The 16,417-nt window shown below is 32.6% G+C and overlaps 1 protein-coding gene across 5 annotated transcripts in view; it reads left to right on the top strand.

Annotated features, from left to right (window-relative positions):
- Positions 1-16,417, top strand: part of NIPBL (NIPBL cohesin loading factor) — a 202,114-nt gene that overhangs the window by 107,860 nt on the left and 77,837 nt on the right. For 4 of the 5 annotated variants that reach the window (XM_047093397.1, XM_047093407.1, XM_047093390.1 and 1 more), the window contains exon 10: positions 5,592-7,217. The exons of the other annotated variant lie outside the window; for it this stretch is intronic. In XM_047093397.1, the coding sequence (XP_046949353.1) occupies positions 5,592-7,217 (1,626 nt within the window). The remainder of the gene's footprint in view (positions 1-5,591; positions 7,218-16,417) is intronic. 5 annotated transcript variants of the gene reach the window in all.

Raw genomic sequence — 16,417 nt, 5'->3', positions numbered from 1 at the left:
TTCAAATTAGTTAATTCAGTCAATAATCAGTTTCAAATCCTACTGTCTTTTAATATAGTTTGGGGGATTTTTGTTGTTGTAAAAAATTATGGGAAAGAATTTTAAATTTATATTAAGTAGCAAATCTTAAGGATCAAGGATCTTTTCTTGGTGATTAGAGTTAAGTGTTCCCTTTTGTCTGAGTAGTATATTAGGATGGAGTTTCAAGACACCTGTTCATTGAATTTATGGACTTTTTTTGTGCTTATAAAAATTATAATTAAATAAAAGAAAGTCCCTATTAAATTATTGATTATTTGGTGAACTCTATGTATAAAACTCTTAAAATTTTTGAGAGACTGATGAATCATTAATTGAAATTAGTAATGTAATTTATGGATTTGGTGTTATTTACAAATTCATATACACGTTTGACTACCCAAACCAAAGCATACTATATGATTCAATTTTCTAGTTAAATATTCTAGATTGACATAAAGTTCTCATATTTTCTTTTTGATAATTATAAAACAAAACTTCTTCGTGTTGGTTAGAACTCTTTTTTATATATGATCTTGTTCATTATATGACAGGATCATTTCTAGATAATTATGTTTCTATGCTAAGAAACATGCTGAAGATTTTTATTGTATTTCCTGTCTCTCATGATGGCTCTTTTTAACATTATTGAAAAAATAGACCTTATTTAGTAATTGTTGTTCTATGATGCTTTCTAAGTGCCTGAATCACAGATTGGTGCAAGTAAAGAGATTGGTGGAAGTCTTTATTTTTTTGGCTAGGGCACTGGAATTTTTTTTTAACTGCTAAACTGTTGATGTTAAGGATGAAATGAAGTGTTGCTTATTCTTCTGGTTTAGTAATGTGTGGTTCAGGAAATAGTAACCATATGGGTTCCAAAATGTATCTCCTCTTCTAACCTCTTATAAAAGTATATGCATGTCAAGTAAAGACAGCAGTATTATTTATCTTCTGTTGGTAATATTAATCCCAAATTCCTGAATCCTATGACAGTTTTATAAGAAACAAAATTGTAATTTCTTGACTGAGAAATACTAGTTGCCTTGAGAACTGAATTTTTGTATGACATTTTAATCTGTGTTTTGGGAAATTATGTTCTTAAAAAGGTGCTTAATTTTTTAAATAGTTGGTAGGAACGAAAACATAGGAAATGGTGAACTTGTTTTTTCTTTCCTGAACTTTTATTGTATCACATTTGTTGAAGCCTAAGTTTTTACTTTCAAAAACCAAGTGAAAATAAGGATAATAAATAAGGCTAACTGCTTAATTGCAAACTTATTTTAGACTGGTAACTTTTTTTAGGGAGAATAAAACAAATTCAGCAAACAGCATCCTGTTCTTTCAGAAACTTGTAATATATATTTTACTTTTAATTATCTAATCAGTTTTCTCCATAATCTGTGATAGTGTGGCTCTAACAAAGATAAATTGAGAAGTTGAGTGAACAGAGCTGATTTACAATTTTGAACTTTGTAAGTTGACTTACAGAAGTATCTGGTGCTATAAGGATTAAAGGATAAATGTTCATTGGAACTACTCGGTCTTTAGTTTGATATAGATGATTTAGTATGTGTATTTTTCCAAATTGGTTATACTGATTTTGCCGACCTCGTATTCGTACTGTCATTCTGACTTGTTTCCTGAAAGCCATGTTCCCATTATTTCATGGCTTTATTTGAACACCTTTGGAATTTAGGTGCCACCAAACACCTGTGATTTGAATCCTGTCATTTTATATTCAGTTTCTACATTGTGTGATGGGACAGTGTTTAATGTATAAGCAGTTATCTTGAAAATTTGGGAAGATTAAAGGTCTGGTGTATTGCTCTAAGATCATAGGTAAGATCGTAAATAAAAGCAACATTGTCTGAAGTGGTAGTAGTTTTATAGTCAGGCCTTGAGAAGTGAAATATTTCCTTGAAATGAATTTATTACTAGTTACCACTGCGTTTTAGGGTTAAACTGCGAAATTGATAATTACCTTGCATTCTAAGGTATGGCACTGAGAACTTTTTTATAACCATTGTATTGGTGGTGGTATGGAATACACAACATGACTTGTTTTACTGAGAGCTCTGTTCTGGGGTCTGAGCTTGTTTCCATTTTATTCATTTGTTATGAGAGAAGCATTCCTTTCAATAGATCAGAAATGGAAAAACTATACCTTGTCAATAAGATTAGAAAGTTTAACACACATGGTTGTTTGATAATTATGGAACTCAAGAATAAGGATAGAATAATTTTAAGAAATACTTTACCTAAGCTGTGGCAGACCTAATGGACCTCTGTTCCACGTACAGAGGACACTTTTCTGGCTGCTAGGTATTGATGTCCTGTGGCCTTTTCTCCCTTCTTTGGATAGTTTTATATACACTGATAGGTTAATTCTCTGTAACCTAATATTTTATAATATTCTCAAAGGACCTTTTTGTTCCATCTTTTGCTCATATTTCCAATGTCTATAATTACATAAATTAATTTTAAAAGGCTATTCATCTTTGCTTCTGGGATGATCTATCATAGACATTAATATCTCCTTCGTGTGCTGAAAATTCCTGCTTTCTTTTTTCAAAGAGAGGGTTTCTTTGTTCATCTTTGCCTATTTCATCTTTTCCCAAGGTCCACTTTCCATGTTAGCAAGTATGAGGAATGGCCTAGCGTAGCTACTAATGTTTTTTAGAATGTTACAATATTCTTACACTATAACCCTTATAAAAAGTAAATTACCTACTCTCATTTGGAATAAGAAAGGAGACAGGAACAGGACAGTTAGCCACTTAGTTTATACTGCATTTTAGGGATGGGATGTTTTCATTTTTCATAATTGGCTACCATGTGTATAACTGCTGTTTTAAGTGTTTTCAGTTATCACTTGTAGATTTAAGCAAGTGTTATAGTTTGTTTCTTACAAGCATAATCAAGTTCAGAATTTCTCTAATGGCTAGATCTTATTTTCATTTCACATCAGCATCTAGATGACAAGTATTGTTGGTTTTGAAAATATTGTATCTTTTTGTATGCATTTTCTTCAGGACTCTGTGCATTCTGATAGCTAAACTTATGGTACCCAGTGCTGAAGAGGGCTTAAAGATAATCAGCGTCCTAAATATTGAAATTATTCTTCATAGAGATGGCTTTCCATCATTAGGTGAAGGTTATGATGTAATGAAGACTGATAACAAAAGTGGATAGACAAAAGTGACATGCAGATTCAGAGCCACTTTACAGGAATAAGTTCATGGTGGAACTGAATCAGATCAAGTGAATCAAACCTGCGTGCTCTTAACATATTCAAGAATCCTTGCAGCAGTAATGGAATTTTTCCCGGTTTTACAGAAGAGGTGAAGTACTTTTCAATAGTTGAAAAATTAAAACTTTGTACTTAGCAATATATTGTGCATAATAGAAAAAATTACAACATCTTTCCCAATCTTAATATATTACTCACGTGCAAATGCTTTCATACATTTTTATTATAACCATAGCATCTATAGTTTAAGATAAATAAGTCAAACATGACAATTCCTTTGAAATTAAATTATGCCCAATTTTAATTTTACTGATAAATTACAAATTGAAATGAGGTTAATGATCTATGAACTCGTTTAAGTATTTTGTAATCCTTTAAAATTTAGCCTTCAAGATATTTTAATGTTAATGTTCAGAAGAAAGACTGATTGCTCATATTAATAAAAGGACAAACCACAGATTTCTTAAGAGAACTTCTCAGATGCCTGAGATCTGTGATGTCATTACAGTACTTAAGTATCCTTAGGTTACCATTTTAATAACTTTCACAAGCATGTTTCATTGAAAAATATGTTAAAAATCTTCAACTAGATTATACTATTTAAATTTCTAGATTCTTGTCCTAAAGATTTAAGGGTGTAGGTTGTAAGGCATCCCATTTATGAGGTAGTAATTATTTGGTATGCCCTATGGTAAGATATAAAGATTATTTTGTGTGGCAGAACATTACAAAATAAAATTATGGAAATATAAATTTAGTATTCTGAGTGCTTGCTTCTTAAGTACTGATGCAGAAAGTTTCATATAAGTTCTTGCCAGGGTAGTTTTTACTGGGGAAAATAGATGATAATATACTTTATTATTATTATATAGTTATTTTACAAATGGAGCTTATGTGATGGTAGACTTGACTTCTGAACAAGCAGCAGAATGACTTGTACAAAAATTACTAGCAAATATTTGAAGTAAATTTTAGTAAAATATTTTACTAGATTTTAAGCTGGAATGAACTGCCGCTTCTCACTTTGAAAACGAAATGACAGAACTTTGGTGTATAAAAGCAACATTACCATTATTATTTTTTTTTTTCCACAACTTGGTTTTCTAGCAATAAGGGATTGTGTTTTAGTGGTCAGTTTGTCTTTTAACCTTGTTTTCCTTCAATGGTTTTATATCACATTGATGAATATCATAAGAGAATCTAGAGGTTCTCTTACAAAGATGAGTTAAAATGACCTTTAAAACATAGCTAGGTAATTCAGCAAGTAAATATTAAAGCAGACAAAACCTTAAGGTACTATAATATAACTATTTCCAAGAACTAACTAGAGATTCAATTTATAGAAAATGACCTAGCAGCCTCTTGAGTCAAGTGGAATCATGCATAGAAGTACCTAACTGTTAAAAATACCTTGGCATTTTATTGTGGTGGTAGAGTTGTGCTTGTGTGTATTTTTGTCTTTACATTTCAGAATACTGTAAATTGTTTCTTAATGAGGCCAATGTATAGATCCCTAGAACTTTACATGGAAGAGCCAAAGCATTTTTCTTAAGTGGAAGTTGCTATTAAGACAGGATTTATCTAAAGAGTCTTTATATGTCTCATTTTTTTATACTTATAATATTAATGTATTTCCTTATTTTAAATATACTTCTGATTGTGTGTTAGCTTTTAAATTCCATTTGTGCTGTTGACACCTTGAAGGATTTGAATCCTGAATCAAAGGTTAATGACAAGCTGTTTAATTCTTTTTTCCACCTTATTCTCATTTATCTTTTTTCAGTGGCATGATTTCTATTTTCTTTTGGGTTTTATTCTTTTCCATACTTCTCTTACATGTTGTAAAACCTTATGTTTCCTGTTTAGTATGTCAGCAGATTTGCGGTACTTAGTTTTTGGTTAATGGTTAAAATGATCTTAAATGAGAACATATGATTTATAACTGGTTTCCTTATTCTTATGTAAAGAATCTGGTTTACCCTTTATATATACAAACATAAATATATGTTTGTATTTAATGTATTATACGTTCTGTTTTTTTATACTCTTGTGCTTATTTATATACTCAACAAATACGCTGTTAAATACTTGTTACTGTAGTCGTGAATATTTATTGAGGTACTGCACGCATGAATATTTCCTTAAACCTTGGTTTAATAGTATTATGTCATTCATGCCTGCTATTTTATACATGCATATTGACATTTGCATTCACCACATTAAAAAAAAACATTGCGACTTAAATATCAAAGTCTTTATGGCTTTTAATAAGATAAGAATATGTGTCTATTACTGATACTGAATATTTATCTTTAAATTTCAGATAAGCCTTTGAAAAAAAGAAAACAAGATTCTTACCCACAGGAGGCTGGGGGTGCTACAGGAGGTAATAGACCAGCTTCTCAGGAGACGGGTTCTACGGGAAATGGGTCAAGGCCAGCATTAATGGTTAGCATTGATCTTCATCAGGCAGGAAGAGTGGACTCTCAGGCTTCTATAACTCAGGATTCAGACTCCATAAAAAAGCCTGAAGAAATCAAACCATGTAATGATGCACCTATTTCTGTTCTTCAGGAAGATCTTATTGGAAATCTTAAATCTACACCAGAAAACCATCCTGAGACTCCTAAAAAAAAGTCTGATGCTGAGCTTTCAAAGAGTGAAATGAAACAAAATGAAAGTAGATTGACAGAATCTAAACCAAATGAAAACAGATTGGTGGAGACAAAGTCAAATGAAAGTAAGTTAGAAGCTAAAATTGAGACACAAACAGAAGAACTGAAACAGAATGAGAGCAGAACAACTGAATCCAAACAAAATGAGAGCACCACAGCCGAACCTAAACAGAATGAAAATAGACTGTCTGACATAAAACCAAATGACAACAAACAAAATAATGGCAGATCAGAAACAACAAAGGCAAGACCCGAAACCCCAAAGCAAAAGGGTGAAAGCCGACCTGAAACTCCAAAACAAAAGAGTGATGGGCGCCCTGAAACCCCAAAACAGAAGGGTGATGGACGGCCTGAAACTCCAAAGCAGAAAGGTGACGGCCGACCTGAAACTCCAAAGCAAAAAAATGAAGGTCGGCCTGAAACACCAAAACATAGGCACGAAAATAGGAGGGATTCTGGAAAGCCATCAACAGACAAAAAACCTGAAGTGTCTAAACATAAACAGGATATTAAATCTGATTCACCTCGGTTAAAATCAGAACGAGCTGAAGCCTTAAAGCAGAGACCTGATGGGCGATCTATTTCTGAGTCCTTAAGACGCGACCATGATAGTAAACAAAAATCAGATGACAGGAGTGAATCAGAGCGACATCGAGGGGATCAGTCTAGGGTTCGAAGACCAGAAACATTGAGATCTTCTAATAGAAATGAACATGGCATTAAATCTGATGGTTCAAAACCTGATAAACTAGAAAGAAAACATAGACATGAATCAGGGGACTTACGGGAAAGACCATCTTCTGGGGAGCAAAAATCAAGGCCTGACAGTCCTCGTGTTAAACAAGGAGATTCTAATAAATCAAGACCTGATAAGCCTGGTTTTAAATCACCAAATAGTAAAGATGACAAAAGGACAGAGGGCAATAAGAGTAAAGTAGACAGTAACAAAGCTCATCCTGACAATAAGGCAGAATTTCCAAGTTATTTGTTGGGGGGCAGGTCTGGTGCATTGAAAAATTTTGTCATTCCAAAAATCAAGAGGGATAAAGATGGTAATATTACTCAGGAGACAAAGAAAATGGAAATGAAAGGAGAGCAGAAAGACAAAGTAGAAAAAATGGGATTAGTTGAAGATCTAAATAAAGGAGCTAAGCCTGTAGTTGTGCTGCAAAAACTGTCTTTGGATGATGTTCAGAAACTTATTAAAGATAGAGAAGATAAATCAAGAAGTTCCCTTAAACCTATCAAGAATAAACCATCAAAGTCAAATAAAGGTAAGAATACTTACACTGATGTCACTTGTATTCTAATTAGTTTTCAAGTTATAGGGTTACTAAGGATTAAAAAAGTGGAAATTTACAAAAATTGAAGCACTGCTACATGAAAACATAACATTTATATAAAACAATAGTGAATTGTTTTCAGTAATATAAAAAGTTCTCAGTGAAAATTCTTTGTCTTCCACCCCTATTTGAGCTACTTGGTGTAGTCATGATTTTTACTTTGGTACTCAGAGATAAGTTCTTTTGCTGTTTAGTTATTTCATGTATTTTTGAAAGTTGCTTATTAATCAAATGAATGATTAGGATGGATGTATATAACAACTTCCTAAAAAGTTATTCAGACTGTAGAAGTATTCCATTCTGTAAGGAGGTAGTATATTGAATTTTAATTTCTAACATCTCAGGAAAGCTATATGGTATACAAAAATCAATGTTATAAGCTCTTCAGAACATTGTGTCTCAATACTATTTTCTTACATACCTATGTATGTTAATTATTGATGCATAGTTTAAATTTATATAATTTAGAAAGTTATATAAAAGGTTATTATCTTTTTGTGGGAGAGGTGGTTAGTTACAGACGTTTTATTTAAAAAATATAGTTTTGTTCTTTTCTAGGGAAAAGTAATAGGGACTAGTATTCACCTCTTAAATTGGGTTAAATCATTAGTTTTGAGGTTTGGGGTGGGTTTTTTGTTTTGTTTATTATATGGTTGCTGAGTTAAATCCTGTGGTTACTTGAGTAGTATTATTTCCAGGAAAAAGAAAGTCCTAAGTATTGAGAATACAATGGCAGTTTGTGCAGAAAATATAATTTTGTATTCCTTTGTATACTGCTTTAAAAATATATAAGTATATATACAATATATATGTATATATAATTTGATGATGGTGTGTGGCAAGACCTATTTAGCCCATGCAGTATAAATACATTAAGATACAGATTTTAAGACAATAGAGGTGAAAGTTTGATTTTTAAGTTCTCCTTCTGTGAAAGAGGTTCATTAAGAACTTAGATTTATATTTACTTATAGGACTATGAAACTCTTGAATTGTGCTATTTAGTAGGATAGCCAACTAGACTCTTAGGCTATTTAAATGGAAATTACTTTAAATAAAATTAAGAAATTCATATTCTCAGCAGCCACATGTGGCAAGTGGCTCCCTTATTTACACACATAGAGGACATTTGCATCATCATAAAAAGTTGTGTTGTATAGCACTGCAGTGTACTAAGAGATCCAGAAGGTGTAATGGTTATTATTATTTTTGTAAAATGTTGTATCTTGTCTATCAAAAAAAGCTCAATGAAAACATATTATTACTACTAAGAACTCTTTATTCAAAGAAGTTGCTTCTCATGACTGATCTTTTTTTTTTACTGTTACTTGGTCTTTATCAAATGTTTATTTTTTCGCTATTTAATTTTATGTTTCAAAAATGAAAAAAGATTGTCTTTATCACTAATATTTATCCTTTTGTAGTGAAGCTTTAGATTTTAAATTATAGCAGTCAGACTTAAAAAATTAAGACTTCAGGTGTAACTAACAGTCTTTATTATTTGACTTAGATGCATTTCTTCGGAATTACTTGCTTATGTAAAAGAGGTTGTTAGAATGTAGTGGCCAGCACTAGAATTTAGATACAGATTGTTTTTTAAAATTTTCACTGAAACTTTGGGAATGGCTTATACATAGTATAAGCTACAATTTTAGAAGAGTCAGAAAGATGGAAAGTGGTACCCTCTTGTCCCTTGATCTGAACCGTCTTTTTCTCCCCTGCCCTCTGTCAGCTTATGCTAGCCTTGCTTTCTAAGCTCTGTCCTAACAAAGAATCTTTACAACTGAACATCAAGAAACGAATATAGCTCCTAATATAGTACTCCTAATAGTAACTGCTGTACTATTTCCCCTGGTTTTTTCATTGCCTGTGAATGTAAACTTTTTAGTACTAATTCATGTTCCTCCTAAATGTACTTTTAACATGAATGTATATACTTGACATATTCATGTTAGTAAGTAGGCTATCTGGGTGTGTCTGCCTGTTAGAGTAGGCTGTGTGTGTGTGTGTGTGTGTGTGTGTGTACACATGTGCAAGTACATATACACACATATATTACCAGATCTGCAATTATTATTAAGTGAACATTTCCATTAAAAATATTTTAATGCTTAGATTCACTTCAGGATCCCATGTATATCATTTGGCTTTATTTGTACCTTAGAATTCATATCTGTTATTTTTTAGTATACTAATTTTGGTTTTATCTTAGATGTCTGCTACTAAGTTAGCAATAGCACAGTTACATAATTGTGAATTTTTTTTAATTACATAGGAAGCATAGTTGTGGCATAACTACCCTTTGTGTAGCACACATTACTTGAGACTTTCTTTTGGAGAGTCACAGAGAATCACATATTCTGACATGTTGGTGTTTTTCTAAGTAAAGGAATTGTATTGAGTATTGCTGAGATACTTTTGTGGTTGATTTCTAAGGCCAAAATTCTTGGTAGGTTTTCTTGGAAGAGTCATGAAATTCTGTCTTTTACATATTTTTACCTGATGTCAATATTTAAAATATTCATTCTTTAGGAATAGTTTAAAATTCCTTGAGTATACTTTAAGCTGATCAATTTTGAATGGTAGGCATATAGATTTATAACTTATAATAAATATTATTTATATTTGTTGTTTGTGTGACCATATTAAATGTAAAGTGACATTGTTTTATTTCTATGGGGATATGTGTGTATCCCAGTACCTAACATAATACCTAGTGCTTAATTAGCATATTAAATATCTGTTGAATGACTATTGCCACCATGTTTCAGAAGAGGATTTGTGTGCAGATTAAAATTGTGTGTTCATTTTTTATGTTCCTACCAGTAGACCCTAACCCAAGAGCTACACAATTTTCAACTTTGTGTCCCCCAAAATTTGTTACAACTTGTTTTACACTGTCAACTACCTACTTTTTGTTAAGATCCCAAGAAAACTTACTCATATGTATATCTGTTTAATTTACCCTTTTTCTTATTTTGCTCTATAGCTGTTACAGATTGGCTCAGTATGACTTCTGTTCTCATCCTGCTTCTTTCATCTTCTGTCTTACCATCACTTTGTTTCTTCTTTTTCAAGTGGGGGATGGGTACAGAGAATCAACATAATCTTTTAAAACCTTTAAAATTTTTAAAATATCTTCTATTATACTTCAGTCAGTATACTGAAATGCCAAAAATAGTATCTTTATTGTTAAAATATTCTTAGACTATTGTCCTGATATACCCTAATGTATAATATGTCTCCAAATTAAAATAATATGAAGTTAAGAGGTCTTTAAGACTGGCATGTTCATCAGCTAGCCTGCCTTATGTGTTATTAGCAGCTTAGTATCTGTAATCACACACATTAACAATTTGATTGGTTATTTACAATTCCAGAATGTCTCATGATATTTTAGCTTTATGTCCAAGGAAATAATTTTTTTTCTTCCTCCACATACTTCCTTCCAACCAGTGTATCATTTTGTATCACTTAACTCACTACTTTTAAGAAATATCCCATACCATCTATATTTGAGATCATGGCCCTTAAACCATGAAACAGTTACTGAAAATGGTTTTCACTGGGAATGTGTACTTCTCTAACAGCTCAAATAGTCAACAGTGTTTAAACCCTAGGGTTCATTTGGTTAGGTAATGGTTGCGGTCATATTGGGAGCAGTTATTTCACCTCAGTTATTACTGTACCAGTTAAACTACTAAATGTTGTTCGCTATAATACGTTGGTTGCTTCTATAAAGTTTTCCTATATGTTAGAAATAGGTGTATGTATGATTGAGGGGTGAGAAGATAGCAAATAATTACTTGTGAGAGAACCTTCTATTTATGAAGAACACACTGAATTCTCTCTTACTCTAAAAAAAGTTACTGAAATCCTCCCCTACAAGAGCCTGATACCTATACTAAGATAACGAATACCTACTTGATAGATCATAGTATACTATATCATAGTATAATAGTAAATTGTTAATATAATATTGTAGTAAGTTAATTTTATTATATAGGTTAATGTATCATAGTACAGTTGACTCTTTAACAACATGGGGGTTAGGGGCACTGGCCACCACACACTTGAAAATCTACGTATAACGTTGGACTCACAGAAACTTCTCTGCCAGTAGCTTACTGTTGACCGGATGCCTTGCAGATAACATAAACAGTTGATTAACGTACACACACACACACATACATATATATACATATGTATACATATATAACAGATATGAATTCTAAGGTATTATATACTGTACTTTTACAATAAAGTAAGCTAGAGAAAAGAAAATTATTAAAATCATAAGAGAAAATACATCTATAGTACTATACTATATTTATTGGAAAAATTCTGTCTATAAGTGGACCTGTGTAGGTCAAACCCATATTATTCAAAGTCAACTGTATGTATAATATAATACATAGGATGATTTAGTATAGTATAATATCAAGTAGGTTTTCATTATCTTAATATCAGTCTCTTGTAGAGGAGGGTTTCAATAACTTTTTTTAGAATAAGAGAATTCACTATAGTAAGAGTAATATATCAGAGTAACAGTATATAATACTATACTCTGATATAATATGATACAATATAATGTGGATTTTTAAATCTGGATTAAAAAAATTAGCCTTCTCTGGCTTCTAATGTTGAAAATTGAAAATTCTCCATTAAGTCCATTATAAATTATAATACAAAGTGCACTGGAATTAGAATCTCGAATAAATTGTAGCCTTGGTTCATTCACTTTATAATGGAGAAACCAATTTTCTTCCTACCTCATTCATTTATGAGAACCAAAAGGAATCTTGCAGTAAGAACCAAGAGCTGTCCAATTTTTTATATGACGAAATGCAGTCATGCCATTTTAATTGAGTTTATCTAATGAGAGTATTTTTGAAAAACTTTTTATGTATATATACTTTATATTCACAGTATATTCGAAGACACTGCTACCACCATTTCTTGTCAATTTTTTGAGATGTATTTAACATAATAGCATTTCATTGAAGTGTACAAAATAATAATTTGATGTATGTATATATCATGAAATAATTACCACAATAAATTAGCATTCATCACCTCACATAGTTCTATTTTTTTTTTCTTATGAGAACTTTTAAGATTTGCTGTCTTAGCAACTTTGAAATACACAGTATGGTACTGTTAACTGTAGTAACTATGGTGTACATTATATCCCCAGAAATGATTCATCTTATAACTAGAAGTTTATACATTTTGAACACCTGTACCCACTTCACCCAACAACCACCACCCCCCTCCACCCCCATGTCTGGCAACCACCAACCTGTTCTCTGTTTCTGTGAGTTCAGTTTTTTTAGATTCCACATATAAGTGAAGTCACACAGTATTTGTCTCTCGCTATTTGACTTATTTCTCCTAGCATAAGGCCCCGCAGGGTACATCCATGTTGTTGCAAATGATATGCTTTCCTTCTTTTTTGTTACTGAATAATCTAGTGTGTGTGTGTACACATACATTTACACCACATTTTTCTTTACTCATTTGTCAATAGACTAAACAACTTAGGTTGTTTTCATGTCTTGGCTATTGTAAATAATGCTTCAGTGAACATGGGTGGGGACAGGCTGTGGAGATATCTCTTTGAAATAGTGATTTCATTCCCTTTGGGTATATATCCAGAAGTGAGTATTGCTGGATCCTATGGTGGTTTTATTTGAGACCTCCATACTATTTTTCATTGGCTAGACCAGTTTATATCCACCCCCCCCCAACAGTGCACAAGGTTACATTTTCTCCACATTCTCACCAACACTTGTTGTTGCCTTTTTGATAATAGCCATTCCAGCAGGTGTACCTTCTTCCAGTTTTGATTTGCATTTCCCTGATGATTAGTGATGTTGAGCACCTTTTCATACACTTGTTACACTTGTTGGCCATCATGGTTCCTGAGATCGAGCCCCATAGCAGGCTCTGTGCTAATAGCTAATAGCACAGAGCATGCTTTGGATTTTTTCTCTCTCTCTCTCTCTGCCCCTCCCCCACACATGTACTTGCACTTCTCTCTCTCTCTCTCTCTCTCTCTCTCTCTCTCTCTCTCAAAATAAATAAATACACTTAAAAATTTTTTTCTTATTTTTGTTAAATCTTTTTTTTTTAATGTTTTTATTTATTTTTGAGACAGAGAGAGACAGAGCATGAGCTGGGGAGGGGCAGAGAGAGAGGGAGACACAGAATCCAAAGCAGGCTCCAGGCTCTGAGCTGTCAGCACAGAGCCTGACGCAGGGCTCGAACTCACAGACTGTGGGATCATGACGTGAACTGAAGTCGGACGCCTAACCGACTGAGCCACCCAGACGCACCTCTTTATTTTTGAGAGAGAGACAGAGTGTGAGCAGGGGAGGAGCAGAGAGAGAGGGAGACACAGAATCCGAAGCAGGCTCCAGGCCCTAAGCTGTCAGCACAGAGCCCGATGCAGGGCTCAAACTCACAAACCTCTGAGCCGAAGTCGGACACTTAACCAACTGAGCCACCCAGGTGCCCCTTAAAAAATTTTTTTTAAATGACCATCCTTTCTTTGTTGAATATTCTTGGCTGCTTTTTTGTAAATTAATTGACCATATATGCATGAGTTTATTTCTGGGCTGTCTTATCTGTTCCATTGATATATGTGTCTATTTTTATGCCATTATCATACTGTTTTGATTACTACAGCTTTGCAATATACTTTAAGATCAGGAAGCATGGTGCCCTGAGCTTTGTTCTTCTTTCTTAAGATTGCTTTGGTTATTTGACTATTTTGTGGTTCTGTGCAAATCTTAGGGCTGTTCTATTTCTGTAATAAATGTCATTGGAATTTTGACAGGGATTGCTTTGTATATATAGATGGCTTTGGGTAGTGTGGGCATTTTAACAGCATTAATTCTTGTAATCCATGAGCACAGAACTTTCTTTGCATTTATTTGTCTCTTTAGTTCCTTCTATCAACTTTTTCTAGTTTTCAGTGTACAGATCTTTCACCTCTGGTTAAATTTATTCCTTGTATTTTGTTCTTTTGGATGTAATTATAAATGGATTTTTTTCTTAATATCTCTTTCTGATTATTGTTAGTATATCAAAATGCAACTGATTTTTGTATGTTGATTTTGTATCCTGCAACCTTATTTACTTTATTAGTTCTAACAGTTTATTGGTGGAATCTTTAGGTTTTCTATATATATCATGTAATCTGGCAATAGCGATAGTTAATTTTTCCTTTCTGGTCTGGATGCCTTTTATTTCTTTTTCCTCCCTAATTGCTCTGCTCTGGCTAGGACTTCTAGTACTATGTTGAATAAAGATGGCAAGATTGGGCATCCTTATCTTGTTCCTTATAAAGCTTTTCACCATTGAGTAAGATATTAGCTGTGGGCTTGTCATATATGGCCTTTATTATGTTCAGGTACATTCCCTTTGTATGCAGTTTGTTGAGAGTTTTCATCATGAATAGATGTTGAATTTTTTAAAATGCTTTTCTGCATCTATTAAATAGATGATCATATTATTTTTATCATTCATTTTGTTAATGTGTATCACATTAATTGACAGATTTTAAACCATTCATGCATTTCTGCAATAAATCCCACTTCATCATGGTATATAATCCTGATTCTTTTAATGTGTTATTGAATGCTATTTGCTAGTATTTAGTTGAGGACTTTGAATCTATGTTTATCAGACATATTGGCCTGTGATTTTCTTTCTTATAGTGTCCTTTTCTGGTTTTGGTATCAGGGTAATGCTGACTTCAGAAGTGTTCCCTCCTTTTCTTCCTCTTCTGTTTTTGGAAGTGTTTGAAAAAAATTAATATTCTTTAAATGTTTGTTGGAATTCATCAGAGAACTTGTCCGGTCCTGGGCTTTTCTTTGTGGGAGGATTTTGATTACTAATCCAATCTCCTAATAATTGGTCTGTTCAGATTTTTTATTTCTTCATGAGCCAGTCTTGGTGGGTTATATGTTTCTAGGGATATGGATCCTTTGTATTTATATGGTACCAGTTTTAATGCGTCTTCTTTTGTTTTTAATTTTTTTTTGAGTCCTCTTCCTTTTTTTCTTGGTAAGTGTAGCTGAAGGTTTGTCTATTTTGTTTATTTTTTCAGAAATTCACTTCTTAGTTTTATTGATCTTTTCTGTTTTTAGTCTGTTTCAATTATTTCTTCTTTAATATTTATTTTCATCCTTCTATTAAATTTGGGCTTTGTTTTCTTTTTTTAGTTCCTTGAGAATAAAAGTTAGGTTGTGCTTCTACTATTTATTTTTCTCTCTGTGTCTGCATATCAAGGAAAGGATCATTTGATCCCTGCTTCCTACTTTCTGTGTTGATTAGTAGTAAATTGTCATTTACATGATAAACTTACTGGAAAGCATGTTTCTTTTTATCGTTCTTCCCCATAGTAATATAGTAGCTGCACATTGATGAGATATTTGTAGTACTAGTGTCAAGATCAAAGCTGATGCTTAAAGCCAGATTTTTCTTGGAATCTTTTCTTCTGCCTGCTTCATTTGTAATAGTTTTTTTTCATTTGCTACAAACCAACTCCTTGGTTTTTGTCTTCATTGAATAAACCAATTTTTCAGTGATCTAAAATGTACAGAATATAGTGACTGCACTGGCGAGGTGGCTGGCACTTTGTTCCAATTTGAAAAAACTATGACAGGATAGAGATCAGGGGTCAGCAGACTTTTTCTGTGAAGGCCCAGATTGTAAATATTTTAGGCTTTACGGGCCACTTTTTTTTAACATTGCAATAATACGAAAGCAACCATAGACAACATGGAAATGATTGTGTGTCACTGTATTCTAATAAAACTTAATATACAGAAACGTGTGGTGGGCATATTTGACTCCACAGGCTGTAGTTTGCTTAGCCTACCTACTGTAGATATATAAAATTAAAATTGTAATGTAGGTTAATCTGATAAATAGATTATTCTGTAGCAAAGGAGACCTAAAATTTGTAATGTCCACTGTTATTTGAGTATTTATATGTGTATGTAAAACGATTCATCTAGAATGAGTTTTGAAATAGTTTTCTAGTTCTCTAGTATTTATGTAGTGTGAAGTTTGCCAAATATAGTATTTCAAGAAGGATATTTAATATCTGAGTACCTCAT

This window comes from Lynx rufus, unplaced genomic scaffold (assembly GCF_022079265.1).
Source record: "Lynx rufus isolate CCGP_SWC_20201006 ecotype Redwood Valley unplaced genomic scaffold, mLynRuf1.p SCAF_1, whole genome shotgun sequence".
Taxonomy (NCBI): domain Eukaryota; kingdom Metazoa; phylum Chordata; class Mammalia; order Carnivora; family Felidae; genus Lynx; species Lynx rufus.
This window is presented reverse-complemented; position numbering and strand designations above follow the sequence as displayed.